The sequence below is a fragment of the Stegostoma tigrinum genome, chromosome 6, assembly GCF_030684315.1.
Source record: "Stegostoma tigrinum isolate sSteTig4 chromosome 6, sSteTig4.hap1, whole genome shotgun sequence".
Classification (NCBI taxonomy): Eukaryota; Metazoa; Chordata; class Chondrichthyes; order Orectolobiformes; family Stegostomatidae; genus Stegostoma; species Stegostoma tigrinum.
The window spans coordinates 107094844-107119886 of record NC_081359.1 but is presented as its reverse complement, the minus strand read 5'-3'; the positions used below and the strand labels follow the sequence as shown (position 1 = coordinate 107119886).

The window sequence follows — 25043 nt, the reverse complement described above, 5'->3', positions numbered from 1 at the left end:
TGAGGTTAACTGATTTCTCCTAGGCCATCTGAATTGGCTTCAGTGACCCATGATCGAAGCTTGAGGAGTGAGGAGGAAAATCAATTCCCAGTCTTTGTTTTCCTTGTGTATGTACTTCCGCATGGGTGAAACTGCTGTTTGTGGATGTTGGGCGAGGGCAGGATTGTACCTGGATTCGATTTGCTTTTATGGTTGAAAACTATGCTACACTTGCCATCAGGTTCTCAAATGAGGAATACACATTCGTGCAAAGAAGTGAGGGACATGACAGGCATTAACAGTTGAATAAAGGCAACTATAGAGGTATAAGGGAGGAGCTGACCAGAATTGACAGAGAGGTGCCCAGCAAGAAAGATGATGGAACAGCAATGGCAGGAATTTCTGGGAGTAATTCGGAAGACAAAGCAAAAATTCATCCCTAGGAAAAGTAAACGTACTAAAGGAAGGAGGAGGCAATCATTGCTGACAAGGGAAGTCAGGGACAGTCTAAAGGTAAAAGAGTAAGCATACAGTGTGGTGAGGGGCAATGGGAAGCCAGAGGACTGGGAATTCTACAAATGCCAACAGAGCACAACGAAGAAAGTAATAAAGAGGTAGTAAATTAAATGAGAGTAAGCTAGCCAGTAATATAAAAGAAGATTGCAAGAGTTTCTTTAGATATCTAAAGGGCAAAAGAGAGGCATAAGTGTACATTGGACTATTGGAGAAGTCGTAATGGGGAGCAAAGAAATGGCTGAGGAACTGAATAAATACTTTGCGTCAGTCTTCACGGTGGGAGATATGCATAATATCCCGAAATTTCAAGAGAGTCAGGGGGACAGAGGTGAGTATGGTGGCCATCATCAAAAAGAACATGCGAGAAAACTGAAAGGTCTGAAGGTGGATAAATAATTTGGGCCAGCCAGATGGACTTCATCCCAGGGATCTGAAGGAGATAGCTGAAAAGATAATGGAGGAATTAGTGGTGATCTTTCAGGAATCACTGGAATCAGGGATCGTCCCAGAGGACTGGAAAGTTGCTAATTTAATCCTGTTTTTAGAAGGGAGTCAGGCAAAAGATGGGAAATTTCAGGCTGATTAGCTTCACCTCGGTCGTTTTAAAGATTTTGGAATCCATTGTTAAGGATGAGATTTCTGAATATTTTGAAGTGTATTGTAAAATAGGTCGAAGTCAGCATGGTGTCATGCCTGACAAATCTGTTAGAATTTTTTGAGGAGGTAGTGAGCAAGTTGGATCAGGGAGAGCCAATTAATGTTATCTACTTGGACTTCCAGAATGCCTTTGAAAAGGTGCTGCTCAAGAGGCTGCTGAATAAGGTAGCGCCCATGATGTTTGAGGCAAAATACTAGCATGGATAGAAGGTTGGCTGTATGGCAGAAAGCAGACAGTGGGGCTAAAAGTGTTCTTCATAGGATGACACTTGGTATTCTACAAGGATCAGTGTTGGGACCACAACCTTTCACTGTGTACAAGAATGATTTAGATGAAGAAAGTTGAGAGCATTCTGGCTAGGTTTGCAGATGATACAAGTATAGTTGGCAGGGCAGGTATTATTGAGGAGCCACGGAGGCTGCTGAAGGATTTAGATGGGTTAGGAAGGTGGGTAAAGAAATGACAGATAGAATAAAAATGGGAAGGTGAGGTTATGCACTTTGGTAGAAAGAATAAAGGCATGGACTATTTTCTAAATAGTGTGAAAATTCAGAAATCTGAAGTGCAAAGGGACTTGGAAGTTCTAGTCCAGGAACGTCAAAGTCCAGAATTTTCTTAAGGTAAACTTGCGGATTGAGTTAGTGGTTCGGGAGACAAATGCAATGTTAGCATTTGCTTTGAGAGTACTGGAATATAAAAGCAGGGATGTACTTCTGACGCTTTATAAGGCTCTAGTTAGACCACATTTAGAGTATTGTGAGCAGTTTTGGGTCTCATACTTCAGGAGCAATGTATTGGCCCTGGACTGGTCCAGTTGAGGTTCACGAGGATGATTCCAGGAATGACAGGCTTAACATATGAGGAATGTTTGTGGACTTTGGGTCTAAGCTCGGAGTTTAGAAGGTTGGTAGGGGTGTATCTAATTGAAACTTGCAGAATACTAAGTAGCTTGGACAGAGTGGACAATGGGAAGATGCTTCCATCGGTAGGAGAGACTAAGACCTGAGAGCCCAGCCTTGGAGTGAAGGGAAGATCCTTTAGATTGGAGATAAAGAGAAACTTCTTCAGCCAGGGAGTGGTAAATCTATGGACTTGATTTCCACAGAAGTCCGCAGAGGCTACATCATTGTGTATGTTAAAGACAGAGAGAGAGAGAGAGAGAGAGAGAGAAGATAGTCTTGATTGTCAAGGGAATCAAGAGTTGTGGGGAGAAAGTGGGAGAATGGTTTCTCAACACCAATCAACCATGATTGAACGGCAGAGTAGACTCGATGGGCGGAATTACCTAATTTCTGCTTCTATGCCTTATGGTCCTATGGACATGGAGTGGATAAATGATTAAATCTTCCAAGAAAGGTAATTTGCTTCTTCTGCATCTCTGTTATTGATAACACATCCTTTTAAACTAGGCGTTAGCTGTGCTGATGAAGATGACAAACCTCGCAAGCGCAGGCGTACAAATTCATCCAGTTCTTCCCCCGTGGTGCTTAAAGAGGTTCCCAAGGCAGTTACACCAGTTGCCAAGTCAATTGCAGTTCCTGTTGGCAGCAGTCCAAAAGTAAGCAACATCATGCAGAGCATCGCAAATTCCATTCCCTCGCATATGTCACCAGTGAAAATTACTTTTACCAAGCCTACCACCCAAACAACAAATACAACTACACAGAAGGTAAGTTAGGGCGTGTTTTCTGTTGGCTGAATAAGTCTTACCTGATTACGAATTTTATTGCAGTGACATTATTCTGACAGCAGTTAAGATTAATCCCGTAAAGATTCTTATTTTGTGTTTGTTTAAAAATAGGTGATAATAGTAACCACGTCACCAAGCTCAACATTTGTACCCAATATTTTGTCCAAGTCTCACAATTATGCAGCTGTCACCAAGCTTGTGCCAACATCTGTCATCACCACTGCAACTCAGAGACAACCAGTGGTCATTACTGCCACTCAGCCTCCTTTTACTGCTGGTAGTACCCCCTCACCTTCATCCACGTCCGTCACTGCTGCTGCCACATCAATGATTTCGTCAACATCTTCTGTTGTGATGTCAACAATAGCTCAAGGTAACGAAATGAATGTACTGATTCAAGAAATTTATCATCATCATTGTGTTTCCTTTCTAAAACAATTCACCCCATTTTTATACCAAATATTGAAATATGTTGTGGTCATAAAGGATGTATAATACTTTTTTTTGAAGTTGAAGTAAATCACAAAAATAAGGATGAAACTTGAGCTGTTTGTTAAGATCCTGCAAGGGTCTGACTTGCCTGAGTAACACCTCTGAGTTATAAGGTCTTGGATTTGGATTTAACTGCAACTCTGGAAGGTGTTGCCTTTTCTCAACAATTTAAATTTGTTAAATTATTCAACCTGTTCTTTGTAATATCGTAATGCTGTTCTCGTTAGTTTTTCACACAAGCACTGTCTTGGCTTGCTGTGGTTAAGAATAGGCAATCACATTCAAATTGCTGTGACCTGAACTGATTTCAGCTTTAGTCCAGCAAGCTTCTTTTTACTGTTATTTATTGCCTGTCAGTATCCTGCAGGTCAGAAGAAAAAGCTTGCGTTTTTAATGCACCTTTCCAGTTGCAGGATTCCCCAAAGCACATGCAGTTCATTTGATACTTTTGAAATATCACTCTGACAAAGTTGGAAACATGCAGCAGCCATTTTACACACAACAATGTCTCTCAAACAGCCATTATCTCAATGCTAGAAAATTTGTTCTTGTCATTGAGGGAGAAATGTAGACCAGGGTACCAGAAGGAGCTCCCTTGTCCTTTCAAAAGTCTCATGGGATAGTTCGTCTTCATCTGAGAAGAAGCTTTTGTTTAAGAGTTTATCAGATAGATTGATGGTACAGGAGCCCCTCAGTACTGTTCAACGTGGACCAATTGTTCAAGTCGCTGGAGTAAATTTGTATTACAAGTGTTGTATTGTGTGTGGAGGTCTCGTGGCACTGTCCCTGTTTCTGAGCCAGAAGCTCTGGGTTCAAGTCCCACTGCAGGACTTAATGGCTGTGAAAGCTGTTTTCATGACAGGGTTAATTTGTAAATTCCTCCAATATGTCAATAGCTGGTCATAAGAACAGGAGAGATCCTGGTTAGCCAGAATCCAGTGATACCTGTAGCACAACAGTTTCCACACACTGAAGGACTCCACATGCAAGGCCAAAGCCATTCTTGGCAGCGAGCACCCACTATGCTTCAAGGGATTACCAGAAGAGGAGGAGGAAATTATTGGTAATTTTAAGAAATCCTAAGTCAGGATGCCAGGCACAACTTTAGTCAAAGCACTTTATAAAACAAATGCTGATTGTTTTGTCTTTATGAAAGGTGCATCTGGTACTGCAGTTAAAGTTACCGCAGCCAGGCTTCAGTCCCCCAAAGCACTTATGGGCTCCCCAACTCAGATCTTGACGCAGTTTCCCAAACAGCAACAGCAGCAGCAAATGTCACAATCTCCACAGCAGCAGTCCCAACAGTCTCAAACATCACCTGGTGTCAAACCTACCATTCAGATCAAACAGGAGTCAGGTAAGTTGAAAATGCAGTGAAGATTTTATATACGTGTTGTTTGTGAGGAGTACTTGAGATACCCAGCAGTGGAAAAAATATGGATTTACGTGCATGATTTTTTGTTTCAGTAGTATCTGGAAATGGAACTTTTTTTTTCCAGTGTGCTACTAAAATGAATCTCAGTAACTTCTGTGGTGTTTATGTATATAGCATATCTTCATATTGCAACTCTTGCAGCATGTTTCTACCTCTCTGGGCTTTGATCTTGACAAGCCTGAGTGAGTTTTTTGTTAATTATCTTATGCAACATAAGTTAGAAAAGAATAATTGTAAGGTTTTAAAAATATTTTTATTTGTGCGTGGGATGTGGGTATCACTGGCTAGGCCATTATTTATTTCCCATTCTGAATTGCTCAGGAGAAAGTGTTGGTGAGCTACTTTAGATCACTGCAGCCCTTGCAGTGTAGAGTCAGTCACAGTGCTGTTAAGAGAACTCCAGGATTTTGAAACAGCCATTTGCTGCACGTATGATATGAAGTCATTAAGGGATTGAGCTTGGCTTCTTCACCTGGAAATTCCCAGCATTCCCCATTATACAACCTTCATCAATTTCCAGATTGGCAGGTTCAAGAGCAGGTCACAGGCCAGGAATTCTGTGGTAGGAAACTCCCTCCTGTGTCCCAGTGCTTGTCCACCATATACAGTCATAGATCAAGATGTGATGGACTCCTTTCCACTTGTCTGAATGGGCACAGCTTCAACAATACTCAAGCAGATGAACACGATCCAGAGCAAAGCAGTCACTTGATTGCAACACATTCACCATTTAGACCATCAGCACACAGTGCTGTCCACAAAAAGCACTGCAGTAACTCATCAAGGTTTACACTTTGCAAACTTAGCCTCCTTTATCCAGAAGGATAAGGGCACCTGATACATCAGAGCATCACCATCTGCAAATTCTCCTCCAAGTCACTTACCATCCTGATTTGGAGGCGTATTGCTGTTCATTCATTATTGTTATGTCAAAATCCTGGAGCTCTCTCCCTCACAGCATTGTGGTTGACCCTAAACTACAAAAGCGACAGCAGTTAGAGAAAACAGCGCCCCACCAATTTCCCCAAGGTGGTTACCAATGGGCAATAAGTGCTGTTTGAGGCAGCAACACCCACATTGTACATACAATGTGGAGAATGTTCGTTTATATTTAAAGTTTTTTTTAAAGTACAGAATTGCTGCAGGAATGATATTTTAAAAGAGAGGAGATAACACCCTTTTAGAACCTTGTGGAGCACCTTCCCATGTTTTGGCATTAAAACAAAAGGCCTGTGTCTGTGAATACAAAACTGAATGAGCTTCCGTTATAACTTGATTCAAGAATATTGAACCTTTTTTGTATTTTTTTGAGGGGGAGGTGCTCATTTAGATCTCCATTGTGGGCTAGAAAGAGCTTAGATGCTTAATTCCATTAAAGTGCACCAATTCTTACCTGCTGGTACTAATATACCTGGACTATTATCCAGAGACCCGGGTAATGACCTGTGGACCTGGGTTTGATTCCCGCCACGGCACATGGTGAAATCTGAGTCTAATGATGACCATAAATCCATTGTTGATTGTGGGAAAAATCCATCTGGTTCACTAATGCTCCTTTTAGGGAAGGAAAATTCCATCCTTACCTGGTCTGGCCTACATGTGACTCCAGACCCACAGTAATATGGTTGACTCTTAAACTGCCCTCTGGGCAATTGAGGGATGGGTAAGCCAGCGATACCATCATCCTGTGAATGAATAAAAGGACCTGTGTTGAAATTTAGGATTTATTTTCCGCTGAATCAGCAGCATTAATAACAGCCTGTGACAAACTGTTGGACCCATGAAATTCAGTTACAGATTGTGTCTAAGCAATGCAACTTAAAAGGACCAAACTTGCTGGTGATTTGACGGCTGTATTGCCAAAGTTTGAAAGCTGCATGTGGCCTTTGAGCCGTAATTTCTTCATTTTGGCCTTGGTCGTTTAAAACCATTCTCAGATATATCAAATGATATACCATTATCCATAAGCCAGGGAATCAACCCTGATTTAAAGAAAAGTGCAGGAAGGCACGTCAGGAGACTTACTAGACATACCTGAAAATGAGGTTTGAACCTGGTAGAGCTACAAAACAGGGTAATTTGCAAGCCAGACAGCATGGAAAGTGAAGATTAGACAAAACTGAGCAATCCCACAGCCATTGGATCAAATTTAAAGCTCTGCTGTCCTGCCACATCCAATTGTGAATGATGTGGACAATTAAACAACTCTCTGGAAGAGGCTCCAGAATTATCCCAGTTGGCAATGATTGGAGAGCCTAGAGCGAGTGTAAAAGATAAGGCTGAAACATTCACAACTATCTTCAACCAGAAGTGGTAAGTTGATGATCCATCTCAATCTCCTGCAGAAGTCTGCAGGTGCCAGTCTTCAACCAGTTTGATTCACTCTATATGATGTCAAGAAATAGTTGGAAGATTGGATACTTCAAATGAGGAGAGGTGAGGGCCCAGTAGTATTATCATTGGACTGTTAATCCATAGACCCAGATAATGGCCTGAGTACTTGGGTTCAAATCCCGTCATGGCAGATGGTGGAATCTGGAATTAAGAGTCTACTGATGACCATTGTTGCCCTGTGAATCCATTGTTGATTGTTGGGAAAACCCTCCTGGTTAAGTAATGCCCTATAGGGAAGGAAACTGCCATCCTTACCTGGTCTGGCCTACATGTCACAGCAATGTGGCTGACTCTGAACTGCCCTTTGGGTAATTAGGGATGGGCAATAAATGCTGCCTAGCCAGCGATGCCCTCATCCTGTGAATGAACTTTTTAAAAAGTTATAAGCCTAGAAGATGATCAGTCCATAGTACTGAAGGTTTGTACTCCAAACATTCTGCACACCTCGCAAAGCTTTCCAGTACTTCTACAGCACTGGCATCTAGCTGACAATGTGGAAAATATACTCATGCCAGAAGCACCAAACCAGCCATTACTTTTCCACCATCCCCGCCTGCATTCTACCCACGATCATTGGTAAAATGATGGAAGATGTTATCAACAACCCTACCACGTATCACCTCCTCAACAATAACTTGCTCGCTGATGTCCAGTTTCGATTCTGCCTAGGCTGCTCAGCTCATGCCCTCGTAACAGCTTTGGAGTCAATGCAAACAGGATTGAAAATTCTCTGCTGGTTGGAGTCATATTTGGTAAAAAGGATGATGTAGTTGTTGGAGGTCAGTCATCTCCACTCCAGGACATCTCTGCAGGAATTCCTCAGTGTAGCGTCCTACATCCAACCCTCTTCAGTTCATTCATCAGCAACCTTCCCTCCATTACTACGTTAGAAATGTGGATGCGATTCCTCAGATGGTGAAGCATTTCATGTCCAAAAGCAGCATGACATGGGCAGTATCCTTGTGCTAAAAAATGACAACTAATATGCATGCCAGGCAATGACCATTCCCAATAAAAGACAATCTAACCACCACTCAGTGAAACTCCCTTACTGTTGCTGAATGCCCCATTATCAATATTCAACATTGTGTGGGTTACCATTGACCAGAAACTGAATTGAAGTACCATAAAACCACAGTAGCTAAAAGAACAAGCTAGAAATCCTGCAACAGGTAATTCATCTCCTGGCTCCTTAAAACCTCATTACCATCTACGAGGCACAAATGGGAGTATGGTAGCGTACTCCTCCCCTGTCTGAGTGAGTGAAATTCCAACAATCTCCAGAAAGTACACACCATCAAAAACAAACTAGCTACTTAATTGGTGCATATTTTCTCACCCTCTGCCCTCTGCCCCGAAGTAGCAGTGTGCACAATCTGAGATGCATTTACAGAAATTCACCAAGGCTTCTTTCGCAGGACCTTGTGACTCATGACTACTACCATTTGATAGACAAGGGCTGCAGATACATAGAAACACCACCACAAGCAAATTGCTCTCCAGGCTACTTACCATCCTGACCTAGAAACACATTACAGTTCCTTCAGTATTGTTAGGTCAAAATCCTGGAATTTCCACCTTAATGACATTGTTGGTCAACGTACAGCACGCAGCCCGCAATCATTCAAGATTGTTCACCACCATCCTCCTGGATGAGCAGTAAATGTTGGCCAGCCAGTCATGAGAGAATTTAAAGGGAAGATAAACACTGAAGCTCCTAGTTCATCTTAGGCAGAGTAACTGACATTAGTTCTTCTCATCCTTCCTGATTTTGTTTAGTACTAGGAGAACTTAATAGTGCTGTGGCCCTCTGACCCAAGATAATGTCAGAGTGTATTGTTATTGTTACCTCAGTTGCATGGATGTTATCCTCATGATGAACAAAAAGCAAGACCAAAACCAGTCAGTGTTGTGTAGAATTGTATAACAGATGCTGTGTTTTTGGGTAGAAGATTTGCATCTGAATTTGTGGGACATTGATTCAGGTTCCAGTCCAGAGACTAGGCTAGCTCACTCAGTACAGTACTGAGGGGATCCTACATTGTTGGAGATGCCATTTCTTAAATGAGATGTTGAACCAAGGTTTGGTCTACCCTCTCAAATAGAGATTCAAAGCTTCCATGACACTGTTTCAAAGAAGAGCAGGGATGCCTCATTGTTCCCTCATTAATGTTAATTGATTAAACAAGTGCTAAAATAAATTATTTGCCATTTATCTCATTGTTTGTGTGATCCTGCTGTGTGTAAATTGGCTGCTGACACTCACTGTTCTTCCGGTTAGTCCTTTAAGGGATTGGAGTGGGACAAACCAGATGTAATTCAGTCCTCAGTGTAAATGTACATTCAATCTTTTCTTTGATTTTTTTTTTCAAGACAAACTTCCTATATACTTGTTCATAACTGACATCTCCTGGTTCCTGATGTCCCCTGCTTGAAGCATGGTAACAAGGTTCACGATTGGGAAACAAGTAGAGTTGTGCATCCTGTGAACAGAGAGACAATGGTGATGTGATGCTCACAAATGGAGGAGGTGAAGGCAATGAACACTGTGGGTGGGCAGTCAGAGGAGACAGGTTAAGTTGATGCTGAAAGGGGAGTTAACATTTCAAGTCCAGTGACCCTTTTGTTTGTTTCCAATCTGCTATTCTTTGTCTTATTTTAATGCTATTTTATAGGTCAATGAAGATTTTATCATCAACATCCTCACCCCTTCTAAACCCCAACCCGCACCTCTCCCAATACTGCCTGATAACTTTTTATTATGAAGAGAGATTGGCTCAACTGGGATTGTTTTCCTTAGAGCACAGGTCACTGAAGCAGGGAAACATGATTAAGATGGATAAAATCATGTAAAATCATCTGGGACATAGTGTAGATTGGAAGAATCTTTTCTCCTTGGTGTAGGATCTGTGACTAAGGACCATAGATGTAAAAGGCCAGGGACAGGAGGTTTAGAGGAATTGTGAGGGTTTTTTTTTCCCCTGCCTAGAGGGTGGTGGGAATCTGAAACTCTCTGCGTGTAAGGGTGGGAGAGGCAGAAAGCCATATAACATCATAGAAGTATTTAGTTGCGCATTCGCGATGTCAAGGCAAAAAAAGCTATGGATCAAGTGTCAGAAAATGGGATTAGAGTAGTTTAAATGGTGGTTTTTGACCAATGCTGGGCTTGAAGGTCCTTTTCCTGTGCTGTTAACCTCCTATGACTGTACCAAAACAAGTCCTTTAATTTTAACCCCACAGCACAGCGTTTTCATTTAGCTGTTTACATGATTTTTAAAAGTTATATGGCTTCAGAATGAAGGAAGTTTCCGGCTGATTACTGTTGCCAGTTTGCCTTTTATGTGCATGCGTTCTGCATTCAAATGTAGTTCCATCAGCTGGAAACTGGCTCCAGGTTCAGCTTGTCTGAGAGTGGCAGAAAACCAGAACTTTTTTTACAAAAAGCTCATTAAATTTAAAGCACGGTCAAAGCCACTTATTGTGGGCAAAGCATTTCTTGCGGTGAATATATTGGTCGTTTGTCCTGTGATTTTTGCCATACCTTATTTCCAGTTGGTTAACCATCAGATTTACAGGATGGGTAATAACAGTTCTCTGTCTTTGTTTGTCAGATAATGTTTAAAATATACTTTGTTCTTTGTGGTGTAGTGCTTTTCAACAGACATCATTGCATTTCTTGTTCAAGCTTTTTATTTGGTACAAGTTAGTCATCGCTATTAAATCTGTACTTGCGAATGGGAGAGGGTGTTATATTAAACCATGTTATTGGGTCTGCTGCTGACTACCTTCATTGCAGCTTATGTTTTTGATAGGGGTCAAGATTATAACCCAACAGATGCAGCCAAGCAAAATCCTGCCAAAACCAGCAACAATGCCTAGTACTAGCACTTCGCCTATAATGGTGGTTAGCAGCAATGGTGCCATTATGACAACAAAGTTGGTTACTACACCGACAGGTAAGACTTGAAGTACGGAACATTAAAGAAGTATGTGAATGGGTTATTTCATTTGTTCTGTTCTTGTGATTTGAGTTGCCTTATTTGTGAAGGATTGATGCTTCTGTTTAAATAATTATTGAAGTTAATTATGATTTTTACATTGCAATTGAATTCATAAAATATATTATTAAAAAAATGTGATTTCTTTTCATGATTATAGGTACCCAAACTACCTACACACGCCCTACGTTGAATCCCACCATCAGTGCTCGTATGGCAGCATCTACAGGATCTACTACCTACATGAAAACTACGAGTGGGAGCATCATCACTGTAGTACCAAAGTCACTAGCTACGTCCCTTGGAGGAAAAATTATCAGCAGCAGTATCATGTCTGGTTAGTGTTCACTAATACAACTGTTGATAATGAAAATTTCTTAAAGCCTAGGCTGTAGGGCAGTGTCACTTGCCTAAGGATTGGAATTTTGTAGTAAAACAGGAGCTGCTTTCATACTTCGGCAGGTCTGGCAGCAGCTGTGAAAGAGAAATAGAGTTGACGGTTTTCTGTGATCCCAGCTGATGTTATTACTCGACAATGTCAGATTCCAGATTAAAATCTTGGCCTTTTTGGGTTTAGCAATATGGTATCTCACTGAAACCTCCTCGTGCAATCTTGCAGATTTGATTTTTAACAATAAATTTGAACTTGTCTTCAATTATTTTGCATTATAAAATAAAATAAACCAAAATATTTACAACAATGTTTGTTGGTTTTGAAACATGGTGAAAATATGATCCCATTGCTTTGGGGATTAATCTTCCATGTATCGGGAATAAATCCTTTCTTTACCACCGCTCCTGGGCTTAGTTTAACTGTGGCTTTAACTTCTAGTCTTGACAATCTGAGAACGTGTTTCTGGAGCTTTCAAACAACTGGGCCTTATTTTTCTCAAAGAGACCCTTAGGGTTTAACCAAACCCTTCTGCGCTACAATTTGTCCAGAATTCCTCAGAGGTTAACCTATTTTTAACAATCCTAAACTATCTTCTCCCATACTTAGGAACAACTGCTTTACTTATCCAGCTCAGCCACGACTTTTATAGAACTGCCCAAGCCGAAACTTTTTTCAAAAAAAGTTCCCCAATTTGTCAGTGTTTCTTGCAGTTCAAAAAACAAGCAATCCCAATCGGAAATTAATGCACAACTGTTTACCTTGGTTGCATTTTAAAATTCTCCCAATAGAAACAAAAACCCATTGCTCTCGAGGAATTTAAAAGGAATTTTAAATGCGGTTACCTTGGCTGTTGGAGACCTTTATACGTTCATCATTTAACCTCTTCATACCCACGTGTCACTAGTTTAAATTCAACAATCCAAACTCAAATGTTATTAAAATATTTCTGTTTAATGCACATCACAGTTTTGAGCTCAATGAAGTAGTTTTGCTCTTATGATTTGAGAGTGATTAATGTTTCTGTTTAAATTTTGTCAGTAATTCCAAAGAATAGTAAACTTGGACTTAAAACGTTAACTCTGTTTTCCTCTTTCCACAGATACTGGTAAACCTGCTGAGTTTATCCAGTGCTTTGCATTTTATTTCAGAGCTCTGGTATCCACAATATTTTGCCTTTGTTTTGGAATTATGCAGTTTTGATACATTCTGCAGTCGTACTACGTTGGAACATTCTAAGCACGATATTTCAATCTCAAGGAATTGCTTTTTCTGGATAGATATCTTACCTGAGTAAATAAATCAATTAGTCTTAGAACAAGTTACGTGGAAAACAGTTCATTTGTTGAAATTATTGACTTAAATGATGCAGCTACAAATGTGTCATTAATGCTACAGTACATCTTGTTACCCTTGGCTCAGTTTCTTGTAAAAGCTGTTTCTGCGGCTCTTGATTTCAGATTAATGTTCACTCCATGTCTCGTATGCAGACTTGTACTAGTCTTTCTCTTTGTGGTATGTCGGAACTTGACAGAGGGAATGAAGTGAAATTTAGTTGAACGAAGGCTGAGGAAATTTGTCATCTTAACTGATGACTGACTTTCTTTCTCCCTGTATGTCAATAATTTGTCTTTTTTTAAAAAACAAATACAAGTGCACATGACATAAAGAAGCATGGTTCATAGTGCAGGGCACCACTGAACTTGTAAAGCTTTAGGAGTTCAAGTGGGATTAATAGTGACTGGCTTATAGTTAAATCAGTTGGGTTGGGCAATAGACCTTTTCCTGCTAGTCTGCTTTGAGCAGACTAGAAACTGAACAAAGCATATGATCGACGATCGCTTGTTTAAATCAAAAAGCAAAGAGCTGTACAGCCTTTGGCCCACCAAGACTGCACTGACATGATGCCTTTCTAAACTTTAAAACCTTTAGCCTCTGGAGAGTCCATATCCTTTTATTCCCTGCCGATTCATATATCTGTTAAGATGTCTCTTAAATGTTGCTATTGTATCTGCCTTTCACCACCTCCTTTGGTAGTGCGTTCCAGGCACTTGTCACCATCTGTGTAAAACAAAAAGCTTGCCACATCTCCTTTAAGCTTACCCCCTTTTACGTTAAACCTAGAATCGTGGCCAGATTCTTAACAAATTATTTACAGCACAAAGACCATGCTCTCTGCTTACAGTGCATCATTCCCTTGTCTTATATAGTTATTTTTATTATTGATTTGACTGTAAATATCCAGAAGGGGAATTCTGTCTCACTTTGCCCCACCTTCATTTACAAGAACTAAGTGATTATTTGAGTTTTGAACCAAGGTAAAGATATTTTTCTCCAACAAGATAAATGGGATAAATTCTTCGTGGGGAAACTTTTCAAACTTATGGCTGCTAGTTGGACCAAGGCAGCAAGTTTTTTTTTTACTTTTTTTAACCTGTTTTCTCTTACCATTGTTCTTATTCTTCTTGATCTTAAGATATACAGCCATTAACTTTAGTCTGAATAGGTCTTCATTGTATCTTGTTTTATAATTTTTTAATTTTACATCTTGCTTTCTGTGCTTGAAGTGCCTTTTCTTAATGTGGCAAATCTTGGATCTAAATGCCTACTTTGCTGTTGATTTACTGCCCAATCAGCCTGTCCAATAGCAGTTATATATATAACATTGTTTTAATGCATTTGCTGTAGGAACAACAACAAAAATAACTACAATCCCAATGACTTCTATGACGTCAAAACCAAATGTTATTGTTGTACAGAAGACTGCAGGGAAGGGAACAACCATCCAGGGTATTCCAGGAAAAAATGTGGTCACAACATTGTTGAACGCTGGGGTGAGTTCATAGTTACCTATTGTACTCTAAATATAAAGCACGTGCTCCATTGTGGTTCCATTTACTGCTGCCTAATCCCTTGGTGGAGGTCACTGAAAAGTTTCAAGTATGACAAAATTAGCAAACAAGCAAGAGTGGAACACCAGCACATGCAGTTAGTTATGGGTGAAGAATGGGTGGATATGAATGTGTATCATTAATTTTCCAGCATCACTGACCTCCTAGCATTCTCTTTAAGAAAAAGAGTCAGTAGTGAAAATAATTAGGGAAGCAGTAACAGGTCAATAACCGGTGCTGTGGCAAATTTCAAAGGTATAGGAAATAGCAACAGGAGATAACCAATTGGCTGAGCCTGTTCCACCTGTTAATGATATCATGGCTAGCTATCTATCCTTAAGGTACTGTTTTACCCCATTTTCCCCACATTCTTTGATGTCATAGTATCCAAAATCAGTTGATTTCTGCCTTCCCCAGACCCTCCTAGATAAGCAAATTCTAAAGATTTGTCACCTTCTAAGGAATTCCTTCTCATTTTTAGTTTTAAGTGGAAAAGCCCTCATTCTAAGACTGTCCTTTGATTCTAGTATCACCACCCATTTACTTAGAAGCTGAACTTCATAAACTGACCATATCTTGTTTCTAGAGAAGTGATAGTTAACAGCAGCAAGTTGTATTTATATAAAAAAGACAGAAATTGCGGGAAAAACTCAAAAGGTCTGGCAACATATGTGGAGCGAAAGCAGAGTTAACGTTTCGGGCCCAGTGACCATATTTCAGACCTACTGAGTTTCTGCAGCAATTTCTGCCATGTTTTTGTTCTGGATTTCTGGTATTCGCAGTTCTTTTTGTTTTATTTCAACATGTACTTATATACTGTCCTTAAAACTTAGCAAAGAGCTTCTCAGAGACATTATAAAACCATTGTATGACACCAGAGGTACTATTAGGGCTACTGACCAAAACCTTGGTTAAAGAGAGAGGTTTTAAGGAGTTTCCTGAAAAAAAAGAAAGTGAGGTAGAGAAACATTAGAAATTAGAAGAGAATTCTAGAGCATATGGCTCAGGAAATTAAAACGCCTGTTATGATCTCATTTAATGGTATGCTGGAGAAGCCAGATCTGAGAATGAAATCTGGGCTTAATAGATTATAGATTTTATTTTTGCAGTTGATACCAGCCGCTAAACATTAACAATCTCATGTGAATATTTCTTTAACGTAAAAATTATTCACAAAAGAACCAAGCAGCTAAATATTAATATTTACTGCAATTTGAATGAAGCATTACATTATGGGTGGCTGGTGGCTCAGTGGTGAGCACTGCTGCCTCACAGGACCAGGACCCAGGCCCAGTTCTAGCCTTGGGCGATTGTCTGTGTGGAGTTTGTACATTCTCCTCGTGACTACGTGGGATTTCTTCTGTGTGCTCTGGTTTCCTCCCACAATCCAGAGATCTGCAGGGTAGGTGGATTGGCCATGCTAAATTGCCCAGGGATGTTTAGGTTAGGTGTGTTAGATATGGAGTATGCAGGGTTAGGGGAATGAGTATGCGTGGGATGCTCTTGGGACATGTGGTGTGAACATGTTGGGCTGAAGGGCCTGTTTCCACACTTTAGGGGGACTATGATTCTGTGATAAACACAACAGCAAAGATTCAACTGTTTTCAGAGCAACATCCCTGTCAGATTCTCAATCCTAGAGAAAATCACTCCTTTCTTAGTCGAATAACACTTCCCAGCTTTTCTCCTTTGGACTGTTTAGGCAGTTTTAAGAGTCCTTCCTAGTTTCAGATGACCTAAATTTATTTTCAGTTCAGACAGCTTCACAAGCTCCTGTAACTTCACAAACTACCATTCTACGAAGGTGTAACTGTCCTCCCGAGCTGAAAATCTTATTCCTCTATGTAGATGAAACTGAAATCTGACTCTTTTTCAAATTGAACTTGAACTACCTGTATCCCTAGTCATTTGGATTTCTGTATGTCATAAATTTAGCAGTGTAAATACTTCACCAGCCATCTGGTTGGGCATTTAACTAAGTAATGAAATGATATATTTTGGTCAACACAGTGTGGAGCTGGAGGAACACAGCAGGCCGGAAGCTTCTGAAGAAGGGTCCTGACCCCAAACGTCAGCTTTCCTATTCCTCTGCTGCCTGGCCTGCTATGTTCCTCCAGCTCCACTCTGTGTTATCTCTTCACTCCAGCATCGTCAGTTCTTACTATCTCTGATATATTTAGGTCACTTTTCCAAATGATTTTTTGACTTCTTTTTGGAAAGGTTACCTTCACAGAACTAAAACTGAAAGCATCAGCCTCTGCTTTGACAATCCAAATTTCAAAGTGATGATAACACATTATGCACCTTTATCACAACAGTGACCGGAATTGGAGAAGTCTAAAGATCTCTCATGGTTGCAGGGCTAGAAAATATTACAGAAATAGTGAACCAGGAAGCTATGAAGAGATTTGAAAACGTAGCACCACTTAAACAGCAGTTAGTGTAGATCAGCTAGCATTGATACTGAATAAATTGACACATTGTATATAAGGGCGTATAGAACGGAGGTTTGAGTGATATCCAAGAACATCAGAGGCATCACAGAGTATATTAGATTTGCCAAGCCCATAGGTACAGATGTGGTCAGGAGATCATTTCGGGACAAAAATGCCACCAAGCCTCAGAGTTGTGGAGCACAGAAGATGCCCTTTGGTCCATCAAGTTTGTGCCAACCTAGATATACTAATCCCACTTTGCAGCACTTGTCATAACATTCAAGGCCATGGGCCATTTCAAGTGCTCATCCACTTGCTTTTTAAAAGTTGTGAGGTTTCCCGTGTCTGTTGCTGTCTCGGGCAGTGCATTCCAGATTCCCACCACCCTCTGGCGGAAAAGATTTTTGTTAGATATCCTCTTAAACTTCTGTCCTTCATCTTTAAAAATTATGCCTTCTCATTCTTGATGTTTCACAAAAGGGGGACAGCTGCTTTCTACTCACTACGTCCGTGCACTCATAATCTTATACACCTCAATTGGATTTTCTCCTCTGCCTTCTCTGCTCTAAAGAAATCTACCCAAGCATTTCCTACTCCTCTTTTTTGGCTTAAATACCTCAACCATGCAATGTCCTGGTGAATCTCGTCTGCACCCCCTCCAGGAGGATCACAGCCTTCCTGTAGTGTTGCAAACAGAATTGCACATTGTACTCCAGCTGTCGTCTACCCAAAATTCTGCTCCACTGCGCAGAAACCTCCCTGCTGTTATAATCTATGCCACATCTGATAAAGGAGTGTGTCATATGTGCTTCTAACCCCTGTATTAACCTGTCCTGCCATCCTTCGGGATTTGTGGTAAAATACTCCCAAGATCCCCCTCGTTCTCTGAGCTTCCTAGTATCCTGCTTTTCATTGAGTACTTCCTTGTCTTGTTACTACTACCAATTCCAGCTGTCATAGATCTGCCTATCTAACTGACTTATCTATATCATTCATCAGTCTGAGATCATTTTTCTCTCTATAAACCACCTGGTCAATTTTTGTGAAATCTACACACTTATCCCCTACATTCTCATCTGCATCATTTACATAATATCATGGACAATAAGGGATCCAGCACTCATCCCTGTGGTATGCTGCTTGATACCAGCCTCCAGTCTCACACAGCCTTCTCCACCACCCTATGTCTTTTTGTTTATTTATTTCCCAAACTTGGGCATTGCTCACTGGCCAGCATTTATTGCCCATCTCTGCCCTAGGTGGTAGTGAACTGCCTTCTTGGCTCAGTGCAATTCCATGTGCTGCAGGTTGACCCACAGTGTCACGTGGTACAAAATTCTGGATTTTGCCCCAGCAGCAGTGACGTATTTGCACGTCATGATGATGAGTGGCATGGAGGGTAGCTTGTAGATGTGGTGTTCCCATGTATCTGCTGCCAGATGAGAGTGGTAGTGGGTTTGGAAGGTGCTGTCTAAGAATCTTTGAAATTCTGCTTTGTGTCTTATCAATAGTACTACTGAGCATCGGTGGTGGGAAGAGTGGATGTTTGTGGATGTGAAACCAGTCAAACGGGCTGCTTTGTTCTGGATCATGTCAAGCTTCTTGAGTGTTGTTGGAATTGCACCCATTCAGGAAAGTGGGGAGTATTGCATCATATTCCTGTGCCATGAAGATGATAGAAAGGATTTGAGGAGTCAGATGATGCATTACTTTCTGCAGTATTCCTAACCTCTGATCTTCTGTTAGAGCCACCATGCTTAATGTGGCAAATCCAGTTGTTTCCGGTCAGTGGTAACCCCAAGGATGTTGTTAGTGTAGGATTGAGTGATCGTAACAGTATTGAATGTCGAGGTGCAATGGTTAGATCGTCTGTTATGAGAGACGGTCACTGTCTGGCAGCTTTGTAGTGTAAATGTTACTTTCCACATGGTAAGCCTAAGCCCAAGCCTAGATATTGCCCAGATCTTGTTGCATTTGAATGTGGACTGGTTCGCTGATGGCACTGAACGTTATGCAATTATGGGCAAACATCTGTGGTTCTGACCTTCTTATGATGGAGGAAAGGGCATTGATGACGGTTAGTCCTCTGACATAATCCTGAGGACCTCATGCTAGGTAAACTGAACAGAGATAATGGGAACTGCAGATGCTGGAGAATCCAAGATAACAAAGTGTGGAGCTGGATGAACACAGCAGGCCCAGCAGCATCTTAGGAGCACAAAAGCTGACGTTTCGGGCCTTGACCCTTCATCAGAAAAAAGATCTTTTCTGATGAAGGGTCAAGGCCCGAAACGTCAGCTTGTGCGCTCCTAAGATGCTGCTTGGCCTGCCGTGTTCATCCAGCTCCACACTTTGTTATCCTAGATAAACTGAAGCTAGGATGACTTGTCTCCAACAACAACAACGACCATCTTGTGTGCTAGGTATGACTGCAACCAGCAGAGAATTTGCTGCCTGATGCGCATTGATTGCAGTTTCGCTGGGGCTCGTTGATGTCGTGTTTGGTCAAATGCGGCGTTGATGTTGAGGGCTACCTCTCTCACCTCACCTGACCTCGCCTCAGGAATACAGCTCTTCTTTTCATTGTTTGAACCAAGGCTGTAATGAGGTCAGGAACTGAGTGGCCCTGGCAGAATCCAACTGAGTAGAGCTGAGCAGATGCTGCTTGATGGCACTGTTGACGACACCTTCCATAACTTTACTGATGATTGAGAGTAGACCAAAGGGGTAGTCATTGTCCTGTTTCCTGTGTACAGGACATTTCTCACATTGTTGAGTAGATGCCAGTGTTGTACCTGTGCTGGAACAGTTGGCGAGTTCTGAAGCACAAGCCTTTGGTACTGTTGCTGGGATGTTATCAGGGCGTATAGCCTTTGCAGCATTCAATGCCTCTGACTGTTTCTTGTCATAAAGCGGAATGGATTGAACTGGCTGATGACTGGTCTTTGTGATGCTGGGGAGCCTGGGACTGAGCACTTCTGGCTGAAGATTGCTGTGAATGCTTCAGCTCTGATGTGTTGGGCTCCTCCATCATTAAGGATGGGGATATTTATAGAGCCTCCACCTCTAGGGAGTTGTTTAATTGTCTACCACCATTCACGACTGCCTGTGGCAGAACTGCAGAGCGTAGATCTGATCCATTTGTTGTGGGATCACTTAGCTCTGTCTGTCACTTGCTTCTTAGGCTTTTTGGCATGCAAACAGTCCTGTTTAGTAGCTGCACCAGGATGACACCTCATTTTTAGGTATTCCTGGTGCTGCTCCTGGCATGCTGTCATGCGCTGCCCATTTGAATCAGGGTTGATGGCATTGTTTGAGTGGGAGATATGTCAGGCTATGAGGCTGCAGATTGTGCTGGCGTACAACTCTGCTGTTGATAGCCCACAGCATCTTGTGCAAGCCCAGTCTTGAGTTACTAGATCTTCTCAAAGTGCCACCCAACGCATTGGAGGGTATTCTCAATGTGAAGGCAAGACTTCATCTCCACAAGGACTGTGCGATGGTCTGTCTTACCGATACTGTCATGGATGCTTCTGCAGCCAGGAGATTGGTAAGGATCAAGTCGAGTATATTTTATCATCTTGATGGTTCTCTCACTAGGTGTCGCTGGCCCAGTTTAGCATCAACATCCTTTAGGACCTAACTAGCTAACTAGTGCTTTCACTGAGTCACTCTTGGTTGTGGACGTTGAAATCCCCCACCTGCATCCCTGTCATCCTTAGTGCTTCCCTCCAAAAGTTGCTCAACATGCAGGAGATTCATCATGATTCGTCAGAGGAGGGAGTATGGCCCGTGATTTACCAGCAGATTTTCATGCCCACATTTAACCTGAAACCATGAGAGCTCATGGGGTCCAGACTCCATCTTGGGTACTCCCAGAGCAGCACTTACCCAACTCTGATCCACTCTACCACCATGTCTGCTAGGTCTGGCATGCAGGCAGGGAAAGGACATAGCCAAGGATAGTGATGGTGTCTGGGATATTTTTTATAATGTATGATTCCATGAATATGACTATATCAGGCTGTTGGTTGACAGCTGAGATGGGTGTCCCATTTTAGGCAGTAGTCCCAATAAATTAGTAAGGAGGACTTTGCATGGTCAACAGGGCTGTTTCTGCAGGTGTTTAGGTCGATGCCAGGTGGGTCATCCGAAATCATTTTGTTGAGCTATATTGTGATTGATGCTGAGTGGCTTCCATTTCTGAAGAGCCAGTCACATTGCTTTGGGTCTGGAATCACACATAGGCTAGGCCAGACCAGGAAATGGTGGCAGCTTCCTTTCTCCTAAAGGACCAGATGAGTTTTTCTGACAATGGGCAATGGGTTTGTGGTCAACAGTCGATTCTTAATTCCAGACTTTTTTTTATTGCCCTGCACTGGTGGGATTTGAACCTCAGTCTCTAACATTAGCTGAGTTTCTGGATTACTAGTCTAGCAACAATACCACTAAGCCATTATCTTCCCTTTAGTGTCTCTTACCACCCCAAGCCAATTTTGGACGCATCTTACCAAGCTGCACTGGATCCGATGTGCTGTTATCTGTTTTTAATCAGTCTCCCATGTGATACCTTGTCAAAGGTTTCACTAAAATCCATATAAACTACTTTAATTGCACTGCCCTTATCAACACAGCTGATCACCTCAAAAAATTTTTTAGGCATGACCTCTTTCTGACAAAGCCGTTGCTTTTCTATCCCATGCCTCTCCAAGCAGAAACAAATTTTTTCCCTTTAGAACTTTCTCCAGCAGGTCCCCTACCTGTAATGAGATACTGACTGGTCTGTAATTCCCTTCTTAAAAGATAGTACCATGTTAGCTCTCCCCAGTTCTCTGGCACCTCCTATATGGCCAGAGATGAATTAAAAATTTGGGTTAGGGGATCTGAAATTTCTCCCTTGTTTTCCCACAGAGGCTGGGATGCAACTCATTGGACCTGGGGATTTATTCATTTTTAAGCTGACAAAAACTTCCAGTATCTCCTCATTTCTTGTGTCAATCTGCTCAAGAACATCTCAGCCCTTCTCCGGAAATTCTGTACTGAAATATTCCTCCTCCTGAGTGAAGACAGATGTGAAGTACTCATTTAAAACTTTGCCACAGTTTCCTGGCTCCACATACAGATTACCCTTAGGTCCTTAACAGACCCAATTCTTTCCCTGGTTATCCACTTCCCCTTAATATACTTTTTGAGTATCTTCTGATTCTCTCTAATTTTTCACATCAGTGTTTTTTTAATGCCCCCTCTTCGCTTTCTTAATTGCTTACTTAAGTTTCCCTCTACACTTTTGATGCGCGAAGAGAGCTGTTGATATGATGCCTTTACCCCTGCCTCCCCATTCCTCCTTATCAAGTCCTACCTATTTTGACACATGCAAGGTGCCCTGGCCATATTGCTGCTACATGTCATCCTAAAGGCCACACGTCTGACCTGCACTCTTCCCACTTCCGTTTTGAACACCTTCCCTTTACAGTTCTGTAGCTGAAGTTGTAAAACTGTTCTGTTGCATTTGATTAAGACTGAGTTGAATATGTTTGAAGCAAGTAATTTAAGTGCCAAGATTGTTTTGCAAGCTTTAAATGTATAACTAAGCCAGTTCTATAGAAATTATTGAGACAACTTTTAAAGACACAGGTTTTTGGAATTTTTCTGTCTGTGTATGTTCTGAATTTGGGTTGAAAAATTGTGCTTTAGCTCTCAAAGCTTTTACTTTTTCTGTTTTCCCTCACCTCTCCCTTTCAATCTGCCTTTTAGGGTGAAAAGACCATTCAGGCAGTACCTGCAGGGACAAAACCAGCAATTATCACTGCAACAAGGCCTATCACTAAAATGATTGTGGCTCAACCAAAAGGGGTGGGTTCGTCAGTACAACCCACCACAAAAATCATCCCCACCAAAATTCTCTATGGACAGCAAGGGAAAACGCAGGTGAGTGGGTTCTATAGCTGAAGAAATAAAAACCAGAAAATGCTGGTGGTGGAAAGGTGATGCCTTCTGAAATATTTCATTTTGTTCTCTTAATCTGATCTTTCTTAGGTCCGATCTGCCACTATTTCTGTCTCTCATATTCAGATTTACTTTTCATCCCTCAGGGTATTAATACAGCATGTACGTAAGGATTTTTTTTGTTTTGTTTTATTATGCTATTTCACTGTCACACCTGATCACCATTTTCCCATTGTTCATCACTGGGGAAAGTTTGAAAACACAACTCAACTGTGTGACTCTAGGTAAAAAGTTATATAGCATGGAAAAAACCCTTCAGTCCAAATCCTCTGTGCTGTCCAGATATCCTAAACTGATCTGGCCCCATTTGCCAGCATTTAGCCTATATCCCTCCTAAACCCTTCCAATTCATATACCCATCCAGATACTATTTAAATATTGTAATTGTACCAGCCTCCTCCACTTCTCATGGCAGTTCATTCCATGCATGCACCACCTTTTGTGTGAGAAAGTTGCCCCTTAGATCCTTTTTTAAATTATCCCCTCTCACCTTAAACCTATGCCCTCTAGCTTTTGGTTCCCCTACCCTGGGAAAAAGCCCTTGGCTATTCATCCTATCCATGCTCCTTATGATTTTCTACACCTCAATAAGGTCATCTCTCAGCCTCTGATAGTCCAGGGTAAAATGCCCCAGCCTTTTCAGCCTTTCCCTAAGCTGACATCCTCCAACCCTGGAAACATCTTTGTAGATCTTTTCTGAACACTTTCATGTTTAACAACGTCTTTTCCTATTGAAAGGAGACCAGAATTGAATGCAGTATTCCAAACGTGGTCTAATCAATCCTGTACAGTCACAACATGACATCCCAATTCCTATACTCAATGCACTGACTAGTGAAGGCAATCATGGCAAATGTTGTCTTCACCACCCTGTCTACCTGCGACGACTTCACTTTCAGGGAACCATGCGCTGTCACCCTTAGATCCCTTTGTTGAGCATGTTGGAAGGTAACAAAGCTTTTACTGCGTCCAGTGGATTTCCTTTTTTTGAGTTAGAACCCAAGTCTCCTCTCCTTTCTCATTCTGTGCCCCTCTTTCAACCCCACTTCTCCCCAGTCCCAGTCCAAATATAAGCCTGTTTGTATAAATGTTCGAAGTGGAAGCAGAAAGGAGGTCTTTGTTTCCTTCATGCACCTTTCTTTGACATCTTCTATATCCTGTCTTTCTTACTGTCGTTATTTTACTTCACTGGTTGTGTTAGCCGTGAGTTTCCATTGAGTTCCCAAACCTGAGCATGTTGCTCTTACAGCAAGAAATGAAAGCTGGATGATTACTCACATATAGGTAAGAGTGAGAGCCAGATGTTACTCAGCTACTTCCTTATGTCCATCATAATAGGTGAACTATCGGAATAGGTGCTCGAACACTAGAGTACTCGTTCCCAGATTGTGCTTGTGCGCTTAGCTTAAGTAAACACTTTGGCGGACATCATATTAGTGAGGGGAAAGCTGCATTCCTGGTCAAACACTTCTGAGCCTGGTATTCACATTGGAGAAGGATAGTTGACTAACATTTTTGGAGGCATGATGCCTTTTCATCTTGAAACATTGGAATATTGGGTGGGTATTGTAAAAATTTGTTTTTGTGTTTTAAATGGATAGATTTACACACAACGTATTACTGAGCATCCCTACAGTGCGCAAACAGGCCATTTGGCCCAACAAGTCCATTCCAACCCTTCGAAGAGCATCCCACTCAAACCCAAATCCCTACCTTGTCCCTGTATTCTGATGTAAACCAACTATTGAAACCCTATTTGAAAATTAAATTCAAGTAGTTTAATACAGATGAGCAGTCAGAACTTGAGTTTAAAATCCTCCTTCTCCTTCCATGTCCTGTTAATTGTTAAGTTTTTTTTTAATGGCCCTTGACAACTATAGTAACAAAGGATACTTTTCATTCACACTACAGGTTCTGATTAAACCAAAGCCTGTGGCTTTCCAAGCCACAATGGTGAGCGAACAGACCCGTCAGCTGGTGAGTGAAACTCTGCAGCAGGTATCAAGGGTCACGGAGGGAAGCACCTTATCTGGACAAGAAGGCAGTCTGAAGGAAGATGCACAATCCTTTGCTGAGGGCAGCAGTGGGAGTGGTTCCTCTGGTGACTCCGTACAAATCTCTCATGGTACAAACTGTCAAATGCTTGCATCTTTTGTGG

General features: G+C 41.5%; 1 protein-coding gene across 3 annotated transcripts in view; it reads left to right on the top strand.

Moving 5' to 3' along the window:
* Positions 1-25043, top strand: part of emsy (EMSY transcriptional repressor, BRCA2 interacting) — a 97488-nt gene that overhangs the window by 31544 nt on the left and 40901 nt on the right. For 2 of the 3 annotated variants that reach the window (XM_059646837.1, XM_048532647.1), the window contains exons 7-14: positions 2563-2822; positions 2955-3216; positions 4492-4692; positions 10977-11120; positions 11323-11499; positions 14242-14387; positions 22634-22807; positions 24797-25010. In XM_059646837.1, the coding sequence (XP_059502820.1) occupies positions 2563-2822; positions 2955-3216; positions 4492-4692; positions 10977-11120; positions 11323-11499; positions 14242-14387; positions 22634-22807; positions 24797-25010 (1578 nt within the window). The remainder of the gene's footprint in view (positions 1-2562; positions 2823-2954; positions 3217-4491; positions 4693-10976; positions 11121-11322; positions 11500-14241; positions 14388-22633; positions 22808-24796; positions 25011-25043) is intronic. The other variant, XM_059646838.1, reaches the window with a different exon arrangement.